Source organism: Scomber scombrus, chromosome 21 (assembly GCF_963691925.1).
Source record: "Scomber scombrus chromosome 21, fScoSco1.1, whole genome shotgun sequence".
Taxonomy (NCBI): domain Eukaryota; kingdom Metazoa; phylum Chordata; class Actinopteri; order Scombriformes; family Scombridae; genus Scomber; species Scomber scombrus.
In genome coordinates this window covers 21,148,111-21,163,011 of record NC_084990.1, presented here as the reverse complement: position 1 = coordinate 21,163,011, position 14,901 = coordinate 21,148,111, and the positions used below count along the sequence as shown (strand labels likewise).

The 14,901-nt window shown below is 37.9% G+C and overlaps 1 protein-coding gene across 1 annotated transcript; it reads left to right on the top strand.

Moving 5' to 3' along the window:
• Positions 1-1,140: 1,140 nt before the first annotated feature.
• On the top strand, positions 1,141-14,793 carry ccr10 (chemokine (C-C motif) receptor 10). The gene is given in 5 exon segments (XM_062442268.1): positions 1,141-1,203; positions 1,587-1,689; positions 1,692-1,745; positions 5,834-6,963; positions 14,542-14,793. Coding segments are annotated over 5 exon segments (1,602 nt in total).
• Positions 14,794-14,901: the final 108 nt, after the last annotated feature.

Genomic DNA, 14,901 nt, shown 5'->3' with positions numbered 1-14,901 from the left:
TATTTGCTAACAAAGTAGACCGAAGAAATATGCTAGATGTGAGTAAGACGTACCGTCATGCCAGTCATGCCAGGGAGCCAATCACTATTTAACTCAGATGTTGTGTTCACAGGTTGAGTAGTAGGTCACCAGTTTCACATCAGTTTGCAGAAACCACACATACAAACAAGCAAGGAGGGTAAAAACTACAGGTTAACAAAACCACACAGTGGATCAAGGATTATCAACACGACCGCCCAGCTGCCAACATGAAAACGGTTCCCATCAGCAAAATCAGTTCACATCAACCAGTGCTCATGTTTCTCATGCCCTCTGCTCTGATGCCAACCCCTGAAACAAACATTGTGGTTTGATGAACATCTCTGCAGTGATCAGACTGCACATATGCAGTGTGAATTAGCGTCCGGGTTAATGAGGCATGAAACCACACTTTCACCAAACACAGACATTAATTAACATATTATTACCATCATCTTCGTCTGTGTAAAAGTTTCCCTTTTTAAATTAAATGGAGACTTGTGCTGCAGTCGCTGTAGATATGTCCAGGGCTTTTGAACATTTTGGCTTTCCAATGGCTTATTTGAGTATGTTTACATATAAGTTAGTTCCAGTAGTTCAAATCGTTGCTGCCAATGGGTTCAAATTAAAGTCAGCATTCAGCAGGTGGTTCATAAAGGTGTCTCAATAGATGCTTTAAACGAGACAGATTGGTTGTCACTGACATCTAGAAAGCATTAACATACTTGCCTTTTCATTTATGAACTGCATACATATTCAACAACTTCGGTTGAGTTTAAAGTGAAAAAACTAGCACGACACCAGATGGCAGAATGTGTTTGCTTTGGCGTCTGCAGGCCAAAGTTGCTCATGTCAGCTCTGAACTTCCGGCTGCCTGCTGCGCACCTTATTATAAAACAAACAAACTGAAGTTACGTCATCGTTTCTCTGAGGGACTTATCTGTATGTTTGATGACTCCTGTAAATTTGTGACTGATGTTTCACTTCAATGTACTGTATAGCCTATGTCACTTGTCAGTTCTCTCTTGTTAAAAACATGTTAATCTCAATAGTTCCTAACTAAATAAAGCTTGAACTCAAAAAGGCTCTTAGGTCAGGCGTGCCCTCTCAGGTTATGACTCAATGGATGCCTGGAGGCGTTCGGGTGGTGGGTTAGACCCTTATGTGGCTACTCCACAAAGTACCGTGAACTTCAAAAAGAGGTCAGGTAACGGTTGAGTTTGTTACCAGTTACACCCAGTTGTTGCACTTTTTGCCCGCCCGTTGAACCTACAGCTTGATGCCTGTACAAAGGAAAAACACTGGCAAATACACAGTATGTCAAAAAGTGTGAATGAATTTGAAAATGTGTATGTCTTTAGGCATGCCAGGCACATGCAGTAATGGTGATAGATATCTGTTGACTGGTTGCAACATTTTCAGGATGCAGCCGAAGCTTTTTCTTGATTAGATTTGCTACTAGATTACATTACCCACAGAGCCAGTTTCATAGATATGAAAGTGCTAATGGAGCAGCAAAGTTTCAGACACTTCTTTGTGACTCCTGGTGATGCAAACAACCATCGCAGGGGTATGTCCCGGTCAGCAAAACACAGAGCTGGTTTCATTGGTTGGAGGTGGTTCAGGCTGAGCCAACAGGCTTGTTTTTAAGAGTGCCAGCCTCTCAAGTCTCTACTACAGACACAGGAGGAGGACCTGGGACATGTCTAACATCTCAAACACCACTGGTAAGGTAACTTAAGAAAATTTGGGCAGTTATGTAATTAAAGTCAAGATTTTTTTTAAATGTCAGCTATAAATTTAAATTATAAATATACATAGATAAAATTAAAAACGTTTTTATACCTCTTCATAATCATGACTGAGCTTAAATGTAACATTTCCACATTCATATGCATTTTTATATGTTTGATTATTATAAGATGATTAACTGATTATAGCTCATGGCATTTGTTCTTTGTCACTACAGAGCAATTCAAAAAGCAAAACTGTCTAGAAATGTGGTTGGGGAATCATCACATATGACTAATAATCATATGATTTGTGTTATATTTCAATGCTTTGAGCACTAAACCTAAAAAAGTCTATATATTTGTCAAATTATTTCAATTTATTCCAAGTGTACAACCTGGGATTTGCAGACTTTGAATGTTAATAGAAAATATAATTATGACGTTTATTATGAAACAGAATAATGAACGTTTGAGAATAAACCTCAAACTTTCACACATAACCATTATGATTTCCTGAAAAAAACTCTCCTTTGGTGTGTCTGGTATGTATATTTGTCACATACAATATTGTCATTATGATTATGCTGTAATGGTAGTGACACACTTCTCACATCTTACCCCACTTTCACGACAAGTGTTGGGAAAAATTACTGAAATAAGTAGCTGCTACCCACTCAAACTGTACAAATACATGCAAGGCTATTGAATTTCACTTTCAATTGATTGTAATGGACTAATATTTCCCAACATTGTGATATAATGTACAGTGTGGTTGTTAATAAATTGGGGGGGGGACAGGGATAAACTGTATAAAAGAGACCTGAGAACAACTAACAGCCAGACCGCCCATATACAAGAAACAATAACAGTCTAATAAAGTCAGACAACCAATGTTAAAATGTAAAAAAAAGAATAAATAGAAACTATCAGAAGAGTTACGGTATAAAATAAATCTTATAAAGTTTAGAAATCTACCCACGGAGCTGTTTGCAGGTTATTCAGTTTAAAAGTTGTTTTTTTTTAAAGTGAACAAAGGCCGCATCCAGTCGTGCTATGATTAGGACTATCCGCTGCAAAGTAATGATTAGATTGTGTATTATAATTACAAGATTTAAAGTAGTGGAGAAATATAAATTAGTTTGGAAACAATAAAGCCTTTTACGGTAAATATCATGAGATGTGTATACCATCTCATCAGTGATTACTGTGATCCAGTATTGCATACGGAGAGCGAAACTTATAATAAATAGGCATGATTTAACAGCTTGAGCGAAGACGCAAAGGTGTGAAAGTACCTGGGCTGAAATGAGCAAAAGACAAAAAAATTGTATTTGTACTGTAGAAAAAGTGGGATTTCAGTGCATGATTGAACAGAGGCAGACTGAAGATGAGTCAGAGGAAAAGGAGACGCGGGATGTACAAGATAATGTCATCAGCATAACAATAGACATTAAAATACATTGTTTTACAGTTGTTTAGTCACGGTTAAAGCTTATTCACATTTGTTTTAAACAATAATAGCCCAATAATAAACCCTGGTGGCACTGGTGTTACAGATCTTAAGAGAGTGAGGTTCAAGTTTTGAGATGTAAGATAAGAATGTGTTGCTATGCAGGGAAATGATATCTCGTATTAAACAAATAGCAGCTGCAACACAAAGGCGAAAACCTGACTATTGACACAAATATGAGCCAGCAAAGGTGCAGAGTAGTGAACTAATTGAAGATTCTGGTAGTTTTTGTTTAGTACTTGAAATTTCACTGTAAAAATATTGTCTTGTTGTAACTCTTAATGCTCACAAAGCAGCTTTTCAGTGTAACTGACTGTATTTTTATCTTTATATTATCACATTATGATTCAAAACTGTTTTGTAATTTGGCTCAGCAGAAATCATAACCCAACCTTGACTCACACATATATCCTCTGTGAGGAGACATTTCCTCCAGCTGCCTGAAAAATATACCAGCAAGCCTTCCTCCATTTGTTTCTGTTAGATCTATTCATTTGCCCTTCCTTTTTTAACTTAACTGGTTAATTGGGTAAAGCTGCCCAGTATAACTTGAAATCAACAAAACATGGATAACATAGCTTTAAATTACATTTAATTTCAAAATAAATTGGTGCTCATTTACCTTTATTACTGTACTTAGAACAATACTCTCACACCTTGCTGTTTTGTCAAAATTGTTTACAGCTTCATAAAAAAAGAGAAATAAATATCGAGTAAATCCCCACTTCTCTGACACGCTACACTGATCTGCTCATGAGACAGCTACAACATTTTTTCCTCTTTACTGTTGTTCCTCTTACCTTTTAAGGGAACCTCCTTAATGTCTGTATCCACCGCTAAATAAAGAAGTTAGAGAGAAATTTAAAAATATATATATCAGAAAGGAAAGAGCATAATTTAACATGTGAGCAGCCACAGCAGTGATAGAATAACACAGTGAAAGCTGAAATGATAAAGAGTGAATTAGGAAACTGCCTATACCCGCCTATAAAGACTCTTAGCACGCGACACTGACTGATCTGTAGACCTTCATGCTACCCACAAATTTCCCCTGTGCCAACAACCTGGTGCCAGTGTCACGCAACCTGGTGCAGAAGCGGCAACTTTTCAACGGGGGAACATAGCTGCAGATGTCTTACTTTCAATCTGATTGTAAAAAGAAAAGCTGGTATTTCCATCCTGATATAATGACAAGAAGTACAGTATTGTGCTCAAAATCAACACATACTTTGTGTCTGTGAGAGCACAGCGTGGGGTTTCAGCAATAAGTGGTTGTCACGCAAGTGTGTCTGCCTGTGGCATTTAGTAGAATGACTCAGAACCGGAGAGCATGTATGAAAGTAACACTACAGAGATGAGCAAAATTAAGAGCTTCTGCTGCACTTCTAATACTTTTATGTGATAGACTCTCATACATTTCATGGTTAACCAGCTCTCTCTGTTGTTCTCACCTTGACTCGGCATGTCAGTGCAATATGGCATACACATGTTTTCAATATGCTGCAACACACTCAATGTGACCACATTAGTGGCAGGGGAAGAAAGAAACAGCTGTTACTATCATCCTGACAAAAACTCCTCACAGTTAAACCTCTTACTTCTATACTGAAAAACCCTAACATGTCCAACTACAGGATGTGTTAAATGACTAAATATTCTGTCAATATTTACTCATTTAACTAAATTAATGACTAAATATTTAGTCATTTAGTTAATTATGACTCATAAAAAAATAAACAACACTTCAGTGAATTTACAGTGAAAACAGCTTTCTGGATAAAACATTACAACAATAATATTAGTATGATGTATCCACAAGATTTTTCGCGGTTCTTTTAAGTGTTGCGTGCTGTACGTGCTGTTGTAGTTAGACGTGCCAAATTTATATAGGCTCTGAGAAAGTTACCTCATTGCTTTCATCCCGCGTTACTTTCATACTGGCTTACCCCTGTTCTCAGCAAAACATCGGATACGCATTCCACAAGCTCTTAATGTGCAGGCTAGGTTTTATTAAGCCCAAACTAGTGGGTTGTAAATGAGTTACAAAACAAGCCAGTGGTTTTAATCAACCATTTATTTCAGTTGTACTGTATGACAAGTTCCTCTTTTTAAATGTGATATACATTTTAGAAACCAAATCTGATAGCTGAACCCACAGTCTCCCTTTTGTCTTTTTCTTTTTCGTGCTAAAGTCCCTCTTTTTGTTACTATACTTCCACCACAACAGGGAAACACAAAGAGGGAATTTGATGCCAAAAATACTGTAAATGTGTCAGATATCCACTTGATATGACTAACTCAGACTGCTGAAGCCTCATATAAGCTTCACATCAACTTTTAAATGACTGCGTGGACACACTTTGACCACCATCATTTACACTGAAAGCACATTTAAAGGGGGTCTTTTTAGGAAGGATGACAGACATTACTTGTTTTAACATAGATATGAAAAGTTGTGAACTTATCCTTTAATGCTGACCTTAGCTGTAACACAATTTTTCCCTGGACTAACAAAATGTATGCTTACTTGCTTACACATAAACCTGATTTGTCTTAATTTATTCTCCACCAGCAATGGATTACTACGACCATGTTGATCCTGATGACCCCCTTGACGATTTAAACTACTCAAATTGGAATGACGACATATACCCTACTGATTACGACAACAACTCATACTGGTGTGAGGCTGGTGAGCATGAGTTGACCATCAAAATGTTCCAGACTTGTGTTTTCTGCCTGATCTTCTTGGTGGGCGTGATGGGAAACTGCTTGGTGATCGCCACCTTCGCTCTCTACCGCCGCCTCCGGCTTCGCTCCATGACCGATGTCTTCTTGTTCCACTTGGCGCTGGCTGATCTCCTCTTGCTACTCACCCTCCCGTTACAGGCGGTGGATACTAACATGGGTTGGATCTTCTTAACTCCCCTCTGCAAGGCCACGCGTGCATGCTACGCTATCAACACGTATAGCGGCCTGCTGCTGCTGGCCTGCATCAGCGTTGACCGCTACATGGTGGTGGCGCGAGCCCAAGAGATGCTCAGGCTGCGTAGCCAGATATTGACAGCCGGGAAGATAACTGCTGTCTTTGTGTGGCTTTCTGCAGTGTTCCTCACCCTGCCTGAAATCCTCTTCTCTGGGGTGTCGGGATCAGGCAAGGATGCCTTCTGTGGAATGATAGCGGACAGAAATGTCAAAAGGGTCACCAATGGTGCCATCATCGGCGTCTTCTGCCTGTCCTTCTTAGTGATGGTGACATGCTACTCGTCGATCGCTCGAGTGCTGTCGGAAGGGAACTCACTTCGGCGGGGGAAGCAGTGGCACCGGCAGCGTACCTTGAAGCTGATGGTGGCTCTGGTGGTGGTATTTCTGCTCTTCCAGCTGCCGTACACCGTGGTGCTGTCACGTAAAATGGCGGGGCAGTTCTGCAGCCTCCTGTTGGAGTACATCACCTGCACCTTGGCGTACACCCGCTGTTGCCTTAACCCAATCCTGTACGCCCTGGTAGGCGTGCGCTTCAGGAACGACGTGAAGAGGCTCATCCGTGATTTAGGCTGCCCATGTAAGAAGCATCTGGTCGCACAGACTTTGAGCTCCAACTCAATCACCCCCTCTTCACCTGCTCTCACCGTGATCACCGCGCTCACCGTTTCCCCTCCAACATCCCCTGACCGCATCTACACAAGCAACGAGATGTTTTCAGTAAACAAGTAATATTTCAAGACTTTCAACTTCCCCCTTTGGATGACCTTAATTTTTTTTGTATTTCATGTCTCTTTATTATTGATTTGTTAAGCCAGGCCCCCCTACTAGATATTTCTTGTAATGGCTAAATGAATACAGTTCTGTTTGTATATCTTTGCTTCTAGATTGCCTTCTCTAAGTTGTTTTTTTGAGACTTTTAAACATTGTTCAGCCTCACTTTAAGAGGTATACTTCTGTAATGTAATGTATTGTAATGTAATGTTTAAAAAGGTGCAGTTGAGGGAAAAAAAGGGTTTTGAGTTTTCAGGCAAACTGTGATATGTTGTAAAGTCTTGTAGGCTTATTATTCAACCTCCAAAATCCATATATATATTCAGTATGATTAAGTACTCTACAATTTAATCCAGTAGTTATGTGACTTAAACATAGCTAAACCACCTCAAATTATAAACGTTAAATCGTTAATCATTAGCTAGTCATGGCTGTTTTGGGGTTAACAAAGTGGTTTCAACACATCAAAAAGTCAGACTCATTTCTGTCTGTAACAGTGTAACTGTGCAGAGTGCGTGGAGTGAGACATGTTACCATAATAGGTGGTTATGTACAGTAAATACAGCCTGTTCAAATATACAGTAATGAGTGAAATGTATTGCTTATTTTGTATTTTAAGCTTATAAAATATATGTATAATTTGTAGGCACAGTGGGTGTTTTAGTGTTCAAGGGTTAATGCGCAGTGCCAGATATTTTTCTGCAGACCTGACTATCAGTTGTAGTCTGTACCTTTCCTGTTTGGTGGTTGCTCCAAACCCGATAGTGATGGATGTGCAGAAACCAGACTCGATGATCGCGGTGTAAAACTGGATCAGCAGCTCCTGAGGCAGGTTGAACCAACGACTGTGTTGATGGCTTATAGTGTTTTCTTTTTTTGCCAAATGGAATAAGTACATTTATCTTTAGCCAAGACTTGCAATGGCCATCTCTAGCTTTAGATAAACATAGCTCTCTAACTTTAGCTGTAGACAGAAATCATATATTTTTATGTAAATGGTACAACAAAATGTAAAAAAGTCAGACTGGTGTTAACTCAGGTTTGAATAAATATGCCATTGCTGTATTTTGGCTTTGTACAATGGTTTGGGTCTCATGTTGTGTCTTGTTGTCAAAGTGGATATTAATGTTGTGAAAATGTTGGTGATACAATAAAATAATTTAAGCCGAGTGTGTGCAGTCATCTCCTCTTTACATGTCAGCAAATATCAGGACAAAAAATGTAATCTGTCAGTTTGTTGTTTGCTACTGACACATTAGTTGGTCTTCAAAAGTGTTGAGGTTTGATAGTCACAATGCCAATAGAGCCAAGAATAGTGTCATTTGACAGTAATGGTCACACTTTGGGGTTTTTCAGATATCAGATGACAAAAAGCAGCTGGTCAAGTCTGCTTTTCTGCAGCTTCTCTAAAAGTTGTTGCAACCCAAACCACAACTTCATTTGTGGTCATGAATACAGCACTGTTTTTTTTCAGGAAACTGATGCTGGGTTTCATATACCTTGGAAATTGGAACTGAATGACATCACACCCGAGATTGAAGCGTACCACTTCATGAAGTTAGAAAGTCAGGTTATAGCCATTATTAGCAATACCGGTTGATAAAAACGCATTTCACTATATTCTGTGCATACAAACACCGTAGCAACATGTCCACAGATAGAAGTTGGACAGTGCTGTGTGTACGACTGATTTAATGAGACACAAATAAGACAGAAGTGCTAATAAACAGAATATTCCTACAACGTTTGCACTGTTGATGCACTGGGCATCTTTGATTTTGAGTTTGGCGTTGATGAGGTTTGTGCAACCTTCCCGAGTTTGAAATCCTACTTCAGGGGGCATTCAAGGTAAAAAATTTTCGACTGGTAACTCGGAAATTCCAAACTTCCGAGTACAATGCAAAGCACCATAGGCTTTTATTGAACAATAATTAGGTGACAGATTGACACCTTGAATAAGAGGTTGAAAGGCTCAGAATGACCAAATACAGTTGTAAGATTTTCACTCGTGTTTGTACATATGTCAATTTAAAAAATAGGCTTTTAAACAACAGATGTTCCATACAGCAGTCTGTCGTAAATCAATAGTCCAATTATATGAAAAGGGAAAGAGGTTTTGCTCACTGTAATCATCCCTTCTGTTCATACTGACTATTCAAATATATTTAAATATGGTTTCAGTGTAAGTGATGGTGGCCAAAATCTACAGTGTGTTCACACAGTCATTTAAAAGTAAATGTGAAACTTACATGAAGCTTCAGCAGTCTGAGTTAGTCATATCAAGTGATATCTGACACATTTACAGTAATTTTAGCATCAAATTCCCTCTTTGTGTTTCCCTGTTGAGCTGTGGTGGAAGTATAGTAACAAAAAGAGAGACTTTTGCTCTAAAAAGACTGTAATGATTAAAGATATCTACTTAATTTGACTCATTTGGACAGCTGAAGCTTCATATTAGCTTCAGATAAACTTTTGAATACATTTTAGCACAGAAAGAGGACTGTGGATTTTGTCCTCCATCATTTACATTGTAAGTGAATTATGAAGGGATCCTCTTCTAATGGTCAGTATGAACAGGAGGAATGATCACAGCAAGAAAAACAGGTTTTGTTTTGATGTTCATTTGGGTTTCTGATCTTAAATTATGAACCTGTCCTTTAACCATAACCATAAACTGACCTTATTTCTAACCAAACCCTAAATTTAATCCTGAACCACAAACAAAACTAGACTGCTCTCCACACTATTGTACCACCTGATACTATATTATGTGAAGATACATTACATTTTCTAGTATTGTTTTATTTGTTGTTTTATTTTCTTGTTTTCTCAAAGACCATTAAATATAATTGTTTGTATATTTTTTTTTATCCATTCACTTGTTAAATTGAAACATTGTTGCAAACTTGAAAGACTCATCTTTCAACCGACAACACACAATCTGATACAGTTTCTCCCTAAAGCTGTCTTCTGTCTTAAGATTTGCCTTTTGATTATTGTTTGACACGAGGCGATTAAAGTGCATTTCGTAAACCCTGCTGCTACCACACACACACACAGAGCCACACTATCCCTCCAATCTTCAAAGCTTGTGTTAAAGCTAACAGTTGCCCACAAAAATGTCAAACCAGCAACACGAGCATGTGACACATTTCTTAACCACTAATGCAAACCGTTCCTGTCATTTAACAAAACAACCTCACCTACGGCTGCACGTCCAGGTCCCTCTACTTCCTGTTTCAAATGTTTTGATCCTATCACATGATGTGTTTGCTGTTGAAGACAGTTTTCCTCACAGCACTTTTAAAATGTGAAACTCCCTCATATGATTTTCTCAACTGCTGTTTCCAGGGTCAAGAATACAGTGGTGGAATGTAACTACTGTATATGTCCATCTACTCAAGTTTTGAGGCTTTCTATGCTGCTCCGCTACAGTTCGGAGAAAAATATTGTTTAAAAAAAATAAAACAATACTCCCCAAAACTATAGTCTTATGGCATCTTAGAGAAAATACGTGTAGTTTTTTGTTTTCTAGTCATGTTTCAGGTGTTTGGTGGAGCTGTTAACAACTCATAAAGAGACATTTCCCCTCTAAACTTCTCATGTGGTTTCACAGTTCAGATGATTTCACAAAACCTGAAAACAGATGTGTATCAGAACTTTGTTTTTTCTTCTCTCCTCTCCCATTAATCGTCTCATGACCCCTCAGATTCATCTGCTGACCCTTCGGAGGGGCCCGACCCCTAGTTTGGGAACCACAGGACTAAACTAGCTAACTGTATATAAAGTAGTGTAAACTAGCTCCACCTCCAGCAGCTACAACAGTAACATGCTGCTCTAACACTGATGCTTCACTATTAATAATCTAATGATGTCATATATAATAATATATCAGTCAGAGGGACCAAACCACTACTTTTACTGTAATACTGCATACTACATCACTCATAATACTTATGTAGTTTTACTTTTAATATTGCTTATGTGGTATTTTAACTTGTACTTAAGTGAAGAATCTGAGTATCTTCCACCACTGCTTGAATGAACATCCTCTTTTTGGTAAATTTCAGATAAAATTTGTCTCACTTCTGCATATGTCATGTGAAGTGAGTCTGTGATGTGGCCTGCACTCGCTCTGCCTCTCTGCACATGAAAATGCAGACACAGATTTGCATAAGAATCCAAGGTACCTACACATATTCATCACAGTCAGCAGATGTTTTCCGATGTAATAAATGTGCAAAAAAAAAAAAAGTACCATTGAGCACAACTTTTTAAATACAACATATGTCACATGATTCACTCACCAGCCTAAGTGAGATGCATTCGGAGCAAGAAACGTTTTGTTTTTTAGTTTATGATCATAACATTTTAAACACTTTAAAGGATTATGTAACCTGTATATACCTTGTTTTAAAATGCAAAAGCCCAGAATGAAGAGGGCCGAGGATGTAATGACTGGGCTCTCCAGCTGTATTGTGGTGTTTTTACCACTAGAGGTCAGCCTGATGCAGAGGCCCTGTTTACTAGTCTGTCCTTACAATACTGAATATATTCTTTGAAGTTGATAGAAACTGTAATATGTAACATTTGCACATCTTTAAAGTGCTTTTTAATAATTTTAGAGTCGCAACAGATCGACAGCAGCCTCACATCAAACACACACTCTCGGAGCACAATCCTGAAACAACAGCAATTTGTTCAGTGATTCAGAAGAGTAAAATGAATCAGGCTAAGTAGAAGTTTGAGATGGGACTGCTATTAAATAATGATTTCCATTATTGATTCATCTGCCGATTGCTCTCACAATTCATTTATGCTTTGTTTTGTCCAGACTCTGAAGTGACACCATCAAGTTGTTTGTTTTATCTGACTGATAGTCCAACACCCAAAGATATTCAATTGAATATCATATAAGACAAAGAAAAGCAGAAAATCCTCACACTTAAAAGGCTGTAACTAGGTCAACAAATAACAAAAAAGTTGCTGATTAATTTTCTGTAGATTGATTCATGTTTCAGCCCTAATTCTATCCTTTTAGGTTTTGCAATTGTGAATGTGAGTCGACTGCATGAATGTGATCAAATATGTGACATGAAGGCCATTTTTTTACTTAAAGCTTTGATGTTTTTTGCATCCAGCATCTTCTTGTTTTGTCATAGTTTGTAGGAGTTTGGAAAGTTTTGCAGAATATAAAATAAAATTCCCTAATGTGTGTATAAAATGTATTATTATTTTTTATAAAAGAGCAGGAGCGACTTTCAAAAACATCAGAAAACATCAAGTTCAAGTAATCTTTATTGTCAGAGTGAAACGCAGAACGAAACAGTGCATGTCATAGCTAAATGTGAAACAATGGAAAAAGAAGAAATAAGACAGAGAGACATAAAGTGCAAAAACAACAGCAGTAGCATCACAGAAGATTGAATTATTACACATACTGTATATAAAAATAGCATAGATCAAATTATTGCAGTGAAGTCAGAAGGAGTTGTTGTTCATTTTGTTCCTTATAGAAATCAAACACTTGTTATAAACTTCACTATACAGACCTCCTCATTACTTTTAGCTATATTTTAAACTCACAGTATTCGCTGTGAGCAAAGTTCCTCCACTGAACGCGTCACGCTTTGTTTCCTGTCCTGTGTGCTGCTGACCAGGTGTGGCCAGACACACAGGTATCAGTGTGACACTCATCATTTATTAACATCCTGCTTCCACCTTCCAGTAATATTTCAGCCAACAACTTTGCTCATTAACGAAGTCTTTTGACCCTGTCTGAGTGAAAAGTTATGTCATCGCTGCTGCACAACTTATGATTGTGATTAAGCGTGTGATCCTCTTTGGCAGCCGCATTAGGACTATTGTTAGTTGGTACTCGGGGTGTTATGGGAGTTTGTGATGATGCAACATGTTTGTATGAATGAGGCTTTAATCTCAGAGAGATCTGCTTGAGTGAGCTGCCTGTTTGTTTCTTTTGGAAAGAATGTGAAACACCCACTTCAGCTTTCATTCACACATTGTATCTGCACCTCGGGGCTTTTTATAATGTAACTAAATGAAAATACATGCCCAGAACGATTATAATAACAATGAGACATCTGAAACATTAACTTTTTTTCAGAACCCAAGGACACTTTAGTTAGTTTGACTTGAATATCACAATAGTTATTTAGTTTCTAGATGTTTGAATCACAATCACAAAAACGATCATCAACCAGTAAAACTAACTTTTGAGTCACTGACAGGAACGAGCATCTCTAATTTAAAGCTGTTTATAATCAATACAACTGTATAAAATAACTTTCATTTGATGAAAGGGTCCAAAAAATATTCTAAAGTCAATCATCAACCATTTTGTTAATTGTTCATTGGGCTGGGTATCAGGCAAGAAATGATGACAACAGAACCCTTAAAGTGAAACTGATACTTTTATCTTTCTACTTCATTTGATGACAATCACATGAATACAAGCATTCAGTTGCCTAAAATGCCTCCATACTCCCCATCCAAATGATTTTTACAAAAACATTTTGAAAGTGATTGAAATAATTATTAAATAACTGTACAAAGCTGTACAATGAAGTATTATTGCGTTAGAGTGTATGGGTTGTAGCCGCTGCAGTAGAGGGCCAGTCACACGTTGCATTCATTGAAGAACGCTTGTGGTGATTCGCTGCCAGCAAAACTATAAAACTTACTTTGTTTTATATTATGATAAACATAAACAGAGCTGCAATTAATGATTATCTTCAGTATAAATTAAATGTCAAAAAATAGTATTAAAACATTTTTAAAAATCAATCAATTAATAAACTAATCATCACAGCTCTGATAGTAAACTGAATATAATTTTGTTTTGGATGGTTAGTCGGACAAAGTGATTCATCAAGAAAAAATAATAGTTACAGCCTTTTTCACAGAGGACATTTGGACTCTACTCTGTTCTTTTTAAGTGTCCCAGTAAAACATGATAGTGAGGCCTGAAACTGATTCAGCCATCATTACTTTTACTAACTATACCAGATGATACTTATTAGTAGATCAATTCATTGTCCAATTTGAATATTTTCGGCCTTATTTTACTTTCAACTCCTGAATGTTTGCCACTCTAGCTTTCTGTCGATTACTGGACAAATATGTGTTTTATTCATTTATATTCTACAAGGTCAAATTCTGTTTAGCGCTGCAACAATCAGTCAATAGAAGAAAAAAAAGACTATTTCAATAACTGATTAATTGTTTAAGTCTTTTTTTAAACAAAAATGCCAACAAATTCTCTGATTACAGCTTCTTGTGTGTAACGAATTGTAATGAAAAAATGCCAAAAATGCTTCTCAAATGTGAGTATTTGAAGCTTTTATACATCATACATTAAACTGAATATATTTATGGACAGCTGATCCGAAATAACATGACATTGGAAAAAGACAGTAAATCAATGTTGGAAATAATCACTAGTTGCAGCCTTAATCCTGTTTTTCCCCCATCAGTGTCAACGAAACCTGTATGTGCAGGCATTAGGACCCAGAGGTCTCTGTGCTCTCCTCCTGCCGTGCTGTTAGAAGTAATGCCGCTGCTGCCGTCCGTCTCTCTGTGTCCCTGCCTCAGATAGACAGAGTGGCTGCCTGCTGGATCTCTGCCTCCCCCTCTTTTCCTTTTTTCTTTCCCTCTCTGGATATGGACATCAAAGGCCCAGAGACTCCCAGCATCCAACAGCAGATGGAGGACTTCAGTAGATTACCTGCAAGCCCAACTAAGTCTCTTTACCTGTGAGCACTGCAGCTTTTGGAGTAGTTTCCTCCTCACCTGTATGGAGGGGGAAGTACAGAAGTGATACTTATTTTCCTCCTGCAGCCTGGACCCGTGCAGCAGTTACAGCCT